Source organism: Siphateles boraxobius, unplaced genomic scaffold (assembly GCF_051911475.1).
Source record: "Siphateles boraxobius isolate OS27281-9 unplaced genomic scaffold, OSU_SipBor_1 105, whole genome shotgun sequence".
NCBI classification, from domain to species: Eukaryota; Metazoa; Chordata; class Actinopteri; order Cypriniformes; family Leuciscidae; genus Siphateles; species Siphateles boraxobius.
This window is the reverse complement of record NW_027508706.1, coordinates 898457-913772: the sequence shown is the minus strand read 5'-3', so window position 1 is coordinate 913772 and position 15316 is coordinate 898457. Positions and strand designations below refer to the sequence as shown.

Here is a 15316-nt window from a genome sequence, read left to right as displayed (position 1 = left end):
CTTTAAAACCTTGCAATATGAACCGTTATGTTTTATTGGCTTAGAATGAGGCATTTATATCTCCATAACCGCGGGCGCCCCCTTCTATGGAGGTCGACATATTGTGTGGTCATGTTTCTAGCGTAGCCGACAGCGAACACACAGCGCTACAGAGCGCGTTTCCTCACTACCTTGAAAAAGAAGTTTTCAGTGGTGTATAAAGTCCTTACTTAATGAACCGTTATATTTGTATTACCTTAGAATGAGCAGTTTCTGTCTACACACACCGCGGGTTCCCTTACATTGAAATGTGCCGACATGTTTCTACGGTGGCCCTAAACGGACAAACGCATTTTGTTACGATGTTGCTCTTCGTGCAAGGAAGCAAGCTTAGTTCAGCGAATAAAACACTGACACAATGATGAACAAGTAACAATAATATTCGCAATAACATATAGTTTTACTGAAGAATTAAGTAAATATAATTTTTTAATTCATCCTTGTAAAGAATCCTCATTGCTGAACTGGCTACTCTCTGCTGTCTCAGACGATGACATATTTTCCTGTCGGCCACCGTAACTTCTGTTGGTTGCAATTCGTAACCTCACCACTGGATGCCGCTAAAAATCACACACTGCACCTTTAAGGCACAAGTTTTCACTATAGCTGAAATTCACAACCCAACAACTGAATGTATGAACAGCCAGTGACTCTGTGCTTGACCTTGATTTGAGCCCTGAGCGGAGGCGTATTTACTGCACTAATGATAAAGAGATCAATTTAAGCAGGGAGTTGTGATAAATACGAGCATGACCACGGTCAGCCTGACGGCAGGACTGTCAGCTACCTTTAGACAGCAGTGGGACAGGAAGTACCGTGAGATAATAACAAACATGGCCATTGCATGGAAATATAGGGCAGGATGGTACGCCTCCAGCTGGGAGCTCACACTGGAAAAGACATAATATACCATTGGATAAAAACATCATAGCCCTAGGCATCAATTATAAAGACAAATCAGGGGAGAATAAAACCCATAGATTTACATTGAAGGAGGGAGCACAAAATTTATCCAGCGACCACAAAATCATAGAGACTTTGGGATGGGCTGTTCTGACCACCTCAAGCACCCAAAACACCCTAAAGGCCTGTTCACACCACGGACGATAGCAATAAAAATATAGTTCTGAGAATCGTTCTCAATATTAAAGAGCAGCAGAGTTAACGATAATGGCACAGAGAAACTATATCATTGGAATCAATGATCAGAGTGATTTTATCCAGCTGATAAACAATAAAAACATTGATAGCCAATCAGAATTCAGCCTGCTGTAACGACCTTGAGCATTTAAACTAAAGTGACAGACAATCACACGCTTAGAATAAACAACGATAACGTCTCCTGGTGTGCACGCTAATATAGTTATCTTTATAGTTAATGTAGCAACCATATAGAACTGCATCTAAACTTAGTGCTATTTTAGTAATATTTATATATCATTAACATTCTTTATGCATTGTGTGTTGTAATTGAAACCATCACTTTGGCACTGCTAGCATTAAGCTCTACCAGATGAGACACAGGAACTCTACTGACATTAAGAGTCTGGGTGCGGACCACAAACATCAAGTAAATAATGTTCATTAGTGCCACTAAATTTAAGTGCCATTTAATTTGTATCTGTAAATGTATTGCATGGGTTTCTTTTAAACTTAATTGTAAAAGAATTGCCTTCCACTGAAATCCCCTGCATAATGCATGAAGAGTAAAGTGCTACTTTTTTGAGTTAGCTGCCTTGTGGGTGATTATAGCTGCTAAGTTGTATGTAATTATTTACACTAAAATATGTATGACCATATCAGAAATCCCACGGAAGAAAAAAGACGAAGTGCATCTGCCGTGACGGTTTTGACAATCACTATTGTAACTAAAACCTTCTCCCCAACCTTGAAAACCTACATTTACCAAACGTATAACCTGCTAATTTTATCTTAAATGATAAAATTGAGGCTAAAATCTTTCAATGCTTTACCTATACAACATTACGACTAATTTCAACCGGAGAATTTGTACATGACAAGTGAGAAATCCAAGTCAACTTAATTTCTACTCCCATTTCTCTTTGCAAAGATAAAATCACTAAATACATGCCAAAAAGGTCTCTTCATTTACTTGCACAATGTCCAAACCATCCAAATGTCTGCGATCAGAAAGATTTTAAAGAGATTAATACCTTTATTTAGCAAAGATGCATTAAATTAATCAAAAGTGACCGTAATAACTTTTACATTGCTATAAAATATTATTATTTTCATTACTATGCTGTTCTTTTAAACTTTATATTCATCAAAGAATGTTTAAATGTTTCATCAAATTAGTATACTAGAATGATTTCTGAAGGATCAAGAGCTGCTGAAAATTCAGCTTTGTCATTTTTATTTTAATATACATTTAAAAGAAAAAAATACATTTTCAAAGATTCTAGATTCAAATTGTATGTTGTTGGCCTTATAATTCCTATGTTGTCTAACATGTTAAATAAATCAAAAGTTTGGCTCAATGTGTTGTGAAGGATCAGCTTGAGGCACCAATAAACATTCATGTTATTTGGAGTGTTTTGGATGCATTTGGCAAAAGAGAAAACCCCACTATTTGACATTACTCATCGTCTTATAATCTCTACCCATAAGCCACTGCACACATTGGCCTACATACAATTAAGAGACATTGAAGCGTGACCCATTTCTAGAGGCTTTTACAAAACGTTGCTCGCTCAGGATAACTTCTCAAAAATCAAAGTGACAGACAAAAAACGGCCCTAGTTTGCCCTCGTTAAAGCATTAAAATCTCTGTAATTTGTTGGTCATGGCGAAACTGGAGCTGATGTTCAAAGATCCTAAGTTTCTGTCTGACTAAAGCGATGCATAAGGACATGGGTCATGACTTCAGGCTGATTTTGTAATGAGCTTGCTAGAAAAAGTCTTACAACAGCCAGTCAATAATACGTTTTACACCTCACAAAACAGATTTAGTCCACACTACTACGTTTTAGTTTAGAAACGGAGACCTTTTGCTACGTTTGCTCCTCCCGTCTAAAACGGCAAAAACGAAGACCTAAAACGGAGAAGTTTAGAAACGCTGCCGACGCCGTTTCGCGTTTTGAAACTCCGGAGGGCGTTTTAGTGAAGACGGGTCAAAACGGAGGACTTTAGAAACGATGACGCAGAGGCTCACGCTCGGCTCTCTGATTGGGTCATACAACGGAAGAAAACATACAACAACAGACTGGACTACCAGTTACGTTAGTGCTGTAAATTCTGCATTTTACAATGCTATAACTGTACATGCGCCGGAGGCAAGCTATTATTCCAGCGATCTGTGACAATTCCCATGTGTAGCGGCGGTATCGACCGTACATGGAGCGCCGGTTTTGGGTTAAAGGGATAGTTCACCCAAAAATGTAAATTCTGTCAGTAATTACTCTCCCTCATGTTGTTCAACCCCGTAAGACCTTCGTTCATCTTCGGAACATGAATTAAGATATTTTTGATTAAATCTGAGAGCTGGATCACTCCTCCATAGGCTTCTACGGGATTGACACTTGTTCCCCGAAAAGTTGTTAAAGACATCGTTAAAATAGTCCAAGTGACTACAGTGGCTCAATCTTAAGTTTATCAAGCGACGAGAATACTTTTTGTGCGCAAAAACAAAAATAACGACTTTATTTCGTGGGCTCGAGTGAGTTCACTAGTGTAACAGCGCAGCGGTTCTGTGTTGTACGTCACACGCATCACACACATGACCAGCGTCGGCCATTAGTCAGCCTGCGTGTGAAGTAGCACTACGCTATCACACTTAGGGTTGTAACGGTATACCGGTATGACGGTTTATCGCGATATTGACTTGTACGATTATCATATCGTGAACATTTGCTTATCCACGGTTTTGGAAAAAAAATTAAAGCAGATCTCAAATGCGCATATGCAACTTATTTCCACTTGAGTACTCCACCTATACATGTGCACTGGAGAAAATGTCTGAGACTGAGGCTGCGAATTCTTCGAAAAAAAAAGTTAAAATCTGCAGTGTGGGAATACTTTGGGTATCCGAAAAACGAACGTGGGTTTTTCCTTGAAGATTGATATCCAGTTGTGTCCAGAAATATGGACGAAGAGTGGCTGCAAAATGAGGAAATATGTCAAATATGTTCTCCCATATTCGCGAACACCTTCCCTCCCTGCAGATAAAGTTCCATTTATAGCTTAAGTCCATATTATTTACGTGTTGCTGAGGGAATTTACAATATAACGCAGATGTCACGTAAAATGCGCGATTTGATAGATGGATGAATAAATCTAAAATATAGCTGTGCAATAAATAAAATCGCTATATGAGTGTGTCTATTAAACAGCGCAAAAAACTGTAAATCTATATTCTGCTTGTTCAGCGTGTCTGTGTGAATGAGCAGCACCGTTTCACCTAGTATATACTCAAGTATGTGGGACGCTCATGGTGTTTAAAGCGTCTGCCGTCTCACTCACTATATAAGGACGTGAACACATGAACATATCCAGAGCTGCTCTGAGAGAACTAAATGAGCATTTCATAATTTTGTTGAAAATAATCATTGTCAAATACACTCTGACTGAAACTCATAGGAGTTTAGTACAACCTGTCAAAATAAAAATTATCTTAAATAATAATTAATAAATTAAGAATTTTATTAATTCAATTGATCAAACATGTTTGTTCAAATGGGAGACCTGCAGCTTTATTTTTTCTTTCTTATTTTTTCAAAAGGTAGATTAAAAAAGTTTGTTTTAATAAACCATATGTTCAACCAAAAAACCCTATCAGTTTTCATTAATTTAAGGTTCATTGCAGCTGATAATAATAATCATTGTTTAATACCGTAAACCGTGAAACCGTGATATTTTCTGAGACTATTATCATACCGTGAAAATCTCATACCGTTACAACCCTAATCACACTACGCTATCACACTACGCTATCACACTACTACGCTATCACACTACGCTATCACACTACGCTATCACACTACTACGCTATCACACTACGCTATCACACTACGCTATCACACTACGCTATCACACTACGCTATCACACTACGCTATCACACTACGCTAACACACTACGCTAACACACTACGCTAACTGACTCGAGGTCCACAGAGAAGGAAATAAATAGTTGAAATAAAGTCATTATTTTTGTTTGTTTTTGCGCACAAAAAGTATTCTCGTCGCTTGATAAACTTAAGATTGAGCCACTGTAGTCACTTGGACTATTTTAACGATGTCTTTAATAACTTTTCGGGGAACAAGTGTCAATCCCTTAGAAGCCTATGGAGGAGTGATCCAGCTCTCAGATTTTATCACAAATATCTCAATTCGTGTTCCGTCTTACACGAAGGTCCTACGGGGTTGAACAACATGAGGGAGAGTAATTACTGACAGAATTTACATCCTGAGGAATGGTGCGAAAACTTTCGAATGTCCAGATCGGCACTTATCAACCTCAGCGAAATCTGAGGAATAGTCGATCTGATTCCTGTTTACACCGGCAGGCGCATGCCCAGTGTAGGTGAATGGTCACGTGATCCGCGTTTTCAGTCGTTTTAATGTGGACTGAGATCAATTCTAATACGCAGCTAAAACGCTGGTGTGGACGGAGATCGTATTCGTTTTAATTCTCCGTTTCTAAACTAAAACGCAGAAGTGTGGATGGGGCCTTAGGCTAGTCAACCAAGCCACCCATGGTTTGTTCGAAGGTAAGCTGCACCATATATATTTCGTACCTTCTACGCTGTCAGAACACGAGGTTCCAATGCCGGTATCGCCACTGTCCGAGGCAGCGCTGTGACGTCGCCCGCGGCTGCTAATGCCAGTGGCGGAAGAGGAAGCTTGCCATGCTGAGTCGCAGCCTGGGACCCATCCAGGAGAGGACGTGCTCGAACCTAGGAGACAAACACAACAGGGTTACCATGGAAGAGGAGGAGACAAACAGAGGGATGTCATGTCCAACAAACACATGATATCAAACTGTTCCACCATTTAACTGTCTATTTACAATGAAAGACCTTTAGTTAAATCAAGTGAGCATTCAATAACGACAAGGAAGTGTAGGCTAATTCCCAGATCGCCATTACAAACACCATGACCTCAGTGAAAATGAGCTGGGTTATGTGAACTAACCCAGCTCATTGTAAATGTGATCATGGATAGGGTTAGGAGTAGGGCTTCACAATATTGGAAAAAACTGACATTGCCATCTTTTGTTTTCCTGCGATATATATTGCAATATGAAAACAGTTTCACCAAATGAATAGCTCTATTCGGAAAGAATGAATTATTCTAGAATGATTGGGGTGATTTTGTAGCCTGTAGGGGAGAGACAATCTGCATAGAATAAACAAATTACATCATAAATACAATAGGGCAAAAGATACAAATTAAATAAACAGTGCTTTAGCCTATATTTTTCAGCTAAGTCTAAAAATTGAATAATCAAATGCAAAATAACACTGCATAATCTTCACTGTATAAATTAAATATAGCCTAATTAATCTTTGCTAAAGCTACAAAAGTGATTTTCTCTCTGCATTTTGTTCTTCAGCAGCGGGTAGGCTAGGCTGCTTTACTTGAAGAGCTAGGCTAATGCACAGATCCAATATGATGATACGCATCCGTTTTCTTTCTCAATTGTTTACGTTAGAGATGCGCCGAAATGAAAATTCTTGGCCGAAACCAAAAACCGAAAAAGAGGAACGATGAACAAGGTGCCAGACAGGCAAGACTAGAAAACTCAAAAAATAAATAAACTGTCCGCACACTTGAATCCTTAAAGCAAAAAATACATTCATATAGAAAACAGTTCTTTTACATTTTAATAATATTTCATAATATTAGAGTTTTCCCGCTTTTTTTACCCAAATAAATGCAGCGATGGTGAGCATAAAATACTTCTAAAAAAATCGTACCGACCCCAAACTTTTGAACAGTTTTTATCTGGGCCAGAAGTACTAAACCACTAAAACAAGGTGAAGTTCAGTGAACCAGTCTTGCACTAGAGCGCTTGTCCCAAATATCTGCTACGCTAATCTATCCTGACGTCTAATCCGTTTACACACCACCATTTAGGCTGTCCTCCGGAACGCCTGCCAGGAAAAAATGGAATATGAAATCTTTTGCCAACATCTCTGAATATGTTGATTTGCTTCCAAAGAGAACAAAAATGACTGAAGTTTTGATGAAAAAATATTATGGAGTAGATTACTATATTATTAAAACTGTAAAGAAAAAACAACACCATCTATTTCATTACAGGTATATGGCATACTATCAGCAAAATCTACAACTCCTGACACATGCAGTTTTATTGTGCCATACATCTTAGAAAAGTCACAAACTTGGAGCTGATATAGCAGCCAAGACAGAAAAATACTTCTTTATATGAATCTTAAACCTAAAGAGTTCAAGACCAACAGGAGGCCAAGACCCAGCTGGAATAACCAGAAACAAAAATAGATCTCCATAATTCCTGGGTGGAAATATCTCAAGTTCATACCAGTTCATATGAAAGTGATCCACATTATCCATCGTGACAGAGTATCAGATGAGTAAATATCCCGGGTAAACATTGGGCTTGTTGACGGGACACCAGCCGTTCTTCAAGACCACCAACAGTTACGCAATGTGATATGAATTATTACGTATACTATTACTCACAGATAGACTAGTTAGAATCTGTTGCATCACTGTTCAATATTTAAACACACAAAGTGTAAAAGCACTAAACTACTAAACAGCTTAACACTAAATGTGTATTTTACTTTCACCACTGAGAAATTCGCATAAGACACATGTAAGCAATTTCAATATTTGACTGGAAATTTTTTATAAAATAAATGAATGCAATAAATTTGACATAACATTGACAGTTCTAACAGTAAAAAATTAAAATCTGTTTTATTTATATCTAACATTAATAGTAGCTACACGCATAAAACTATAACTTTAGAATAACAACAAAATAAATGATTAGATAGTGTTGTATATAAATTATTTTTATTTTAAGGAAAAAACATGTCTTCTTCACAACATATTAACTAACTATTAACTATGACTTTCGCCTAAAATAAACTCATAATTACTGCTTACTAGTAAGGAAGTTGTTTAGATTAGGTATTGGGTATAGAATTAAAGGATTAAAGGGATGTAGAATATGGTAATGCAGAATAAGGCATTAATATGTGCTTTATAAGTACTAATAAACAGCCAACATCCTAGTAATATGCATGCTAATACGCAACTAGTTAATAGTGAGACCCTAAACTAACGTGTTACCATATAAATAGCATTTATATATACACACAAGCTCAAAAATTAGGACACACAGACCCCCTGTGTCCATATCTGTCCCTTGACCCAAACAAAGCCCGGCTGAAGGTGACACGAGTGATGGTCAACATCACATAACGGAACATCACGTATATCTCTATCACAGCCCGAGCGCGCGGAACAACAATACACGAGCCGTTACACGCGCCAGTGTGAAGATCAAACATGGCTGTTCTTATGAACATAATATCTGGCTTACAGTGTCATTACACAAGCGGTAGGCTCTTACCTATCTTATAAGTGTCGAATCCGTCCTCAAAATCGTTTCTGGCCCACATTGCGTTCGGTTTCACAACGATAGATCCAACAACGAGCCGAGACAAAATGCACGAGCCCACCAAGAACAGGAGGGAGGGAGGAGGTATTTAAGTGAAACCGCATTCCATAGTCCCGAATGACTGGAAGAACCTGGATGCGTTTATAATCTAAAATCAACGCGTCTGTATGTCGCTACAATAGTTCTGAAAGGCTATGCGTATTTATAGTTCAGTTATAAACTAGCATTCTCTCTCTGACTCGCTGGCAGCTGCATCGCGAGGATGTGATCTCACTGGCTGCGGCTCCTCCAGAGACGCGCGCGCACAAACGCACGCAATCACAGTTCCAGCGACACTGGCTCCTCCCACCGAACACATAGTGTAGAAACAGCCCGGGGCTAGTTGTCACACACAGGTCTTAACCCTAAACCCGCACGAATGTCTCTGAAATAAGTCTGAAAATTATTTAATTGCTATTTTATCAACACGACACAGCATTTTTTCAAAAACATTTTTTATTGAATGGGCTATGAAATATTTTTCTTTTATTTTACACTAAATGGACATTCTAGGGGAAAAAAAACTACAGTTGAAAATAAAAGCAATATTTTGAAATAAATAAAAGCAAAAGGAAAAGCATTTGTATCACAAAAATTATTTGTGGCATGTGCTTCTTAGAAGATTTTTTTTAAAGCATCTTTCACATTTTTAATATAAAAAAGTTACAATTTATTTATTATTAAATAGAATTTTACCACAAAAACTCTCTTTCTCCACAGGGATATTAGTCACATGTGTTTTAAAATGCTATATAATAAATATTTTAATTTATAAAATACTATGTGTTAGCCAAAATTTTTAATTTTTTGTTTGCCTTTTGTTGCAGTTTCCTGAATTGTTTCAATTACTGTTTAAATTTTACTTAAAATTCTACAAAACGCTTTTAAAGGCAGTTTTTTAAGACTTTAGGTATGTGCCTGTGTTAAACTGAATTAAAAAGAAATATACTGGAGTTAACAGAGAGACGCTCTCCCCTAGTGTGAATGGGGATGATATAAATGTAATGTTATTTCAAAAGTCCATTTTCATATATGAATACTCTTGATTAAAACAGATCTCTTAAGTATTAAGTATTTTTTTAATATAGTAAAGTGCTGCTTGTATACTGGTGTTTTGTTAGGCAGGTCTTTCTTGAGTGTATCAAATGAATTGTTGTTTGAATCAACAAATACACTCACCCTTATTTAGATTGCACATTCTTTCACAGGGAAACAGCACTATTTATATTTAAGGGTGTTTGAGGCTGTTTCCACTCCACACCTGTTCGACAGACGAGGGTAATTGTGCAAGCTGCCCAAATGGGGCATTCCTTTCTTAACATTCCTCTGCTGTCAGGTCTATTTGCCCTGCTGTCTCATTACACTGACAACTTCAGTTTACAGGAGTCTCTTGCACAATAAACAAATGTACAAACATACGGACTGATGCTACCCTCATTTTGCACAACATCCGAATCGCATAACACATGGCATAACATTATCAGTACGATTCCTGCAATGTATATTTACATGCAATAACTAGAATTTGAGAGAAATTACCTTTTCTACGCATAACATTTCTTTCCAACATATCAAACTGCACACACCAGACAGGGACGCCAGTCGTCTGCCTGATTGGGTCTAGTATCAACAGATAGAAAACATGAGGCGAGAGGAAACAACACTGTATAATAACTGTGTTATGCTGGTTCAATTGCCCATAATCGCACGGTTAAGAACATGCATTCAACAGCAATTACCCCATTCTGACAAGAAGACTAACAATTTTAACAGGTTTCAAATACAACACTAACAAATTATAGCTTGACTGACAAAAAAATATAAATATTATTTCTTTTAAAGGTGCAAATCATTGTTTTATACATTTTTATTGTATCAGGCACTCACTCACTCACTATTAACTAATATAATAAGCCTGTGATAATATATTAAACGGTAGTTAAAACGATAAAGCTCAAATTAATTTCAGAAAGCTTAGTCCAAACAAGCACAATAGTTGCATAATCTCCTGTTCTCAGGGTCTATTCATCAGATTTATTATGCACTTCCATGTCGCTAATTTGACAAAGAGTTCTGCAGGACACAAAAGAGCTGGACCTGCACTTCATTTAAAATGTATGTAATGTTTCTCAAAGGCATAGTTCACCTCAAAAAGACAATGTATTTATTTACCCCTTTATGACTCTCTTTACTAACCCCAGACATTAAAATAAATAAAATAAAATAAACTTTGTGATTGAAAAGTCAAATTCTAATAAATCTTCATGTCATAACCAAATCGTTCTGATAGATGAACAAATCATTCAGACTAGCTTTGTGAACTGAATCAACCAATTCATTGAAAAAGGCCAACTCAACTCAACTCAACTCAACTCAACTCAACTCAACTCAACTCAACTCAACTCAACTCAACTCAACTCAACTCAACTCAACTCAACTCAACTCAACTCAACTCAACTCAACTCAACTCAACTCAACTCAACTCAACTCAACTCAACTCCACTCCACTCCACTCCATTCAACTCAACTCAACTCAACTCAACTCAACTCAACCCAACTCAACTCAACTCAACTCAACTCAACTCAACTCAACTCAACTCAGTTTTTTGAAGCTTGAAAGCTTAAGCCCTCATTCATTGCGTCTGTATGGAAAACAACAACCAGTAGTATTCCTCCAAAGAAAGAAAGTAAAAAAGAAAAGCCTCTGCTACACGTTAAGTCTTGCTAGACCGCCACCTGTGTCGGCTACATGGAAACCGCATTGAGGAAGTGAACAAAGACACCGAGCAGACATTCCTGCAGACTATACAGAGCCGTGGTACTGGATGACACGGAGGCCTGTCTCCAAAACAACTGAAGCTCTGAGCCACAGTTCTGGCCCACACACTCCACACACACAGAGCATACACTTCACAACACAAAGAGCGCTCACACTCCACTGTGAACAGCTGAGGTCTGTTAAACTCCCAACATGCACTGAACATATCTCTGCTAACGGATAAATGCTCATGCTCAGACTTCAGCGCATGAATGACAGTGAAAAGTATTGAGAAGAGATGTGCTATTACTTACCCAAGTGATCTAACTCATGATTTTTCCCCGGTGGATAATAAAAAAGGAGAAAAAATACTTGAAGTAAAGGCACGACCTGAGTATTCTAGAGACCAAATATCATCGAGATTTGAGGGTGGGCTCTTTTTACTTTGGCCAGTTAGTAACCTGGCAACCACACAACAACACACTAACACACCATAGAACACTTTAGCAACCACCTATCAACACCCTGACAACCACCTAGAAAAACCTAGAATTGTGGGATCATTATGCAACCAGTGTACAACCACGCATAACACCTTAGCATCCGCATATCAACGCCAAGAAAACACTTGCATTGTGAGCTCTTTTAACCTTGGCCATTACTCAAACACCTTTCACACAGAGATTCCGGAAAATACACGCATAAAGTGACCTGGGATTTGACCCAGGTTCATTTGACTTTGGTTCATTCACACTGCCAGTGATTTTCCGGAATCAGAGAGTGCGTTAATTCACACACCCGTAAAATGAAAAGCCCGTAAAGAGCCGTGACATCGATGTGACATCAGCAGCGTCTATAGTTTGCTTATGAGCTGCGATTTCCACGTTTTTGCATTTTCGTACCGTTTCACGCTGGCGAACGATCCCGGCTTCAGCGTCATCATTATGACACGGCATTGATTACGGCTTTAGTTTCACACAGAGCGCGTTCCGGGACTAAACTCGGCAATGTTACTCACTTAGGTCCCCAACCCGGCATCGATCCCGGGTCGTGTTTGCGTTCACACAGAAGGTGTTCTGGCAATTTCCCGGGATCAACGCGCTGTGTGAAAAGGGCTTTAGAAGAACTTAGCAAACACATATAAATGCCCTAGCAGCATTAGAAAAATCAAGATCTTTACGTAACCAGAATGCAACCAACCAGAACATCCTGGCAACCACATAGCAACACATCAGCATACTCGGAACCAGTGTTGTGGGTAACGCATTACAAGTAACGTGAGTAATCAGATTACCTTTTTCAAGTATCTAGTAAAGTAATGTATGACTTTTGAATTTACAATAAAATATCTCAGTCTCACTTTTCCAAATAAGCTCTCCTGTCCTCATGTTGATAGAAATCGTGAGTAAGTGCAGAGGCGTTGTGTGAACATATTGCTTATTGTAGTTCTAGACTTTTATGGAAGGGCCCTTAATGAAGGGGTCCATTTGTTCCCTTTAGTTTGGAACAGCCCAACAAATGGAAGAAACCCCTTCCTGAAGTGCCCTTCAAGGGTGCAAAGAAATTTGCCCATAGTGTTGAACTTTCTTCAACTTTTGTGTGTGGATCAAAAAACAAGCAAGCAAGGCCAGCCCACATATAAAAGTAGCCTAATGCAAACGGATTACTTTCCACAAAAAAGTTACTTTCTACGAGATTAGTTACTTTATTAGGGAGTTAAGCAATATTTTAATGCATTACAATACAACACATAGCAACACCCTAGCGATCACTCACAACAGTGACTTTTGCAAGGGAATGCACAACTTACATTTATTCAGAAATAGCCAAAAAATGTGTTTTTATTATTATTTTGTAGATAAGCGGTACATTTTAGAAGCATTTGTGGAAAATATACTGCATGTGAAACAAAACAATATTACAGATTCATTTGGCACCGATTAAAATCAACACTGGCACAGAGTGAGATAAAACGTCTACTATATTTTCCATAAACACCAGCCTCATTTATCTAACCAGCGATCGTGTTTTTAGAGAAAAAAGGTCTCTGACCCTCTTGGAGATGAATGAACGACCCAAACAACACATTTCCTCTCAGAGGACTGAGAGACCTGTACTGTGGGGTGGTGATGGCGCAGTGGATAAGACGCATGCCTTTGGTGTGAGAGACCCGGGTTCGAATCCACTGTGAGACACCAATGTGTCCCTGAGCAAGACACTTAACCCCTAGTTGCTCCAGAGGCGTGCGACCTCTGACATATATAGCAATTGTAAGTCGCTTTGGATAAAAGCGTCAGCTAAATGAATAAATGTAAATGTACACCATGCCACCAATGTTCACAACTTCACTCCTGTAAGTTCGGCTGGTTTGGGAAAGAACCACCACATGAATAGCCTAATTCCCTGAGGTTTGGAGCGTGTGGGACGTACAAACCAGGGCATCAAGAATCAGTGTTTTTGTGCATGTTATCGAACTAGTGCAGACTGCACCCAACCCCCACTTCCTGTGTCGCTGCCAGGAAACCAGTGGCTGCATTTGAACACAGGGACCTGCACATGCATATACTATCCATAATAACAGTACCAGCCTGCAGCCAAGCCAAAGTAGGACTAGCCAATGTTTCATATGAAATATATTATACTTAAAATATATAAGCTTGACTTCCTGCTTAAAATACACTGACGCTGTTAACAAAAGACTTTGCTTCTTAACAATACACAAATGAACCATAATTGAATGTAAAATAAGGATACCTCACATTCAGTATAACATGATTCTTGCATTCTCATTATTATGACATGATTTTTATCTCCAAAAGCAAAGCATGAAAGGTCAACAGCATTCATTACTAAGAGTCTCAAAGCCTCATTTTCAAATTTAAATCAGTCCAAGAGTCGACATAAATAGCAATGCCCCATATTACTCGGCCTGGAAAGCAGAAAATTACAAGCAGTTCCGATAAAAAGAAAAATATAGTTGTACAAATGCAAAACTTACAGTTGTTGGTCGACATGGGAAATGCACATTATGCAGAAGTAGCGGGAGGAAGTTGTGTTTGCTAAGCATACGTTACCTCGTGTAGAGCCACAGCCAATGAGAACGTGCGAAACATCACAGACACATTTGAATAGGTGTGACAAAAGGAATTGCTTTCAAGTGTCACTAAAATTCACAATTATTTGGATCTTGGGTTTTGATGCTTCCACACACGAATTGTGGTAAAAAAAAAAAACACATTGAGTCTTTGTTGGATGCCCATTAGCTCCTGTTTGAACTGCAAAGGTCAGGACTTCTGACTTTGTAGCTTTCCAGAGACACAGCAGTGGGACTCTAGTGAAACACATCACAGCAGGAGACGTCCGGTCTCAACAGTCATGCTAGAAACCATAGTCAAAGATCAATACCAGTCTAGGTCAGAGGGACCTTTATGAAGTGTTTGTGGAACAACAGCAGACTTCGATTCGCTTGAATCGCCACTCAGGTCTTGGCAACCAACAGCAGTTCATAGTGACTACACATGACAAGCTCTAAAAGGTTTTTATGGACTAATTTTATGAGCTTGACAGTCCCTCGCCTTTGAAAGTTCGGGGGGAAAGAACTGCATACAGGTTTGGAACAACATGAGTAACTAATAACAGAACTTTCATTTGTGAATATTTCCTTTAACGTTGTTGAAACACCCAGAAGGATGTTGCACATTTCACAAACTTTCTAACATGTGTGAGTCACTGTTTCTTGATCAGCGATTTTCTTTCCAGCAAACTGACGGTGGCTGACCGTAGAGGATGTGTTGCCCAACTTTACACACATGTAATGCGTCACATGCATGCCAGTCATGTAGAAA

The 15316-nt window shown here is 38.6% G+C and overlaps 1 protein-coding gene across 2 annotated transcripts in view; it reads right to left on the bottom strand.

The window, feature by feature from the left end:
- Positions 1-14519, bottom strand: part of cep85l (centrosomal protein 85L) — a 98087-nt gene extending 83568 nt beyond the window's left edge. Inside the window, exons 1-2 of one of the 2 annotated variants that reach the window (XM_077247086.1) lie at positions 14470-14519; positions 5796-5954 (exon numbers count right to left, since the gene is read on the bottom strand). In XM_077247086.1, the coding sequence (XP_077103201.1) occupies positions 5796-5954; positions 14470-14485 (175 nt within the window). In that variant the 5' untranslated portion in view covers positions 14486-14519. Of the gene's footprint in view, positions 1-5795; positions 5955-8626; positions 8995-14469 lie in introns of those variants that run through there. The other variant, XM_077247085.1, reaches the window with a different exon arrangement.
- Between the last annotated feature and the right edge of the window lie 797 nt (positions 14520-15316).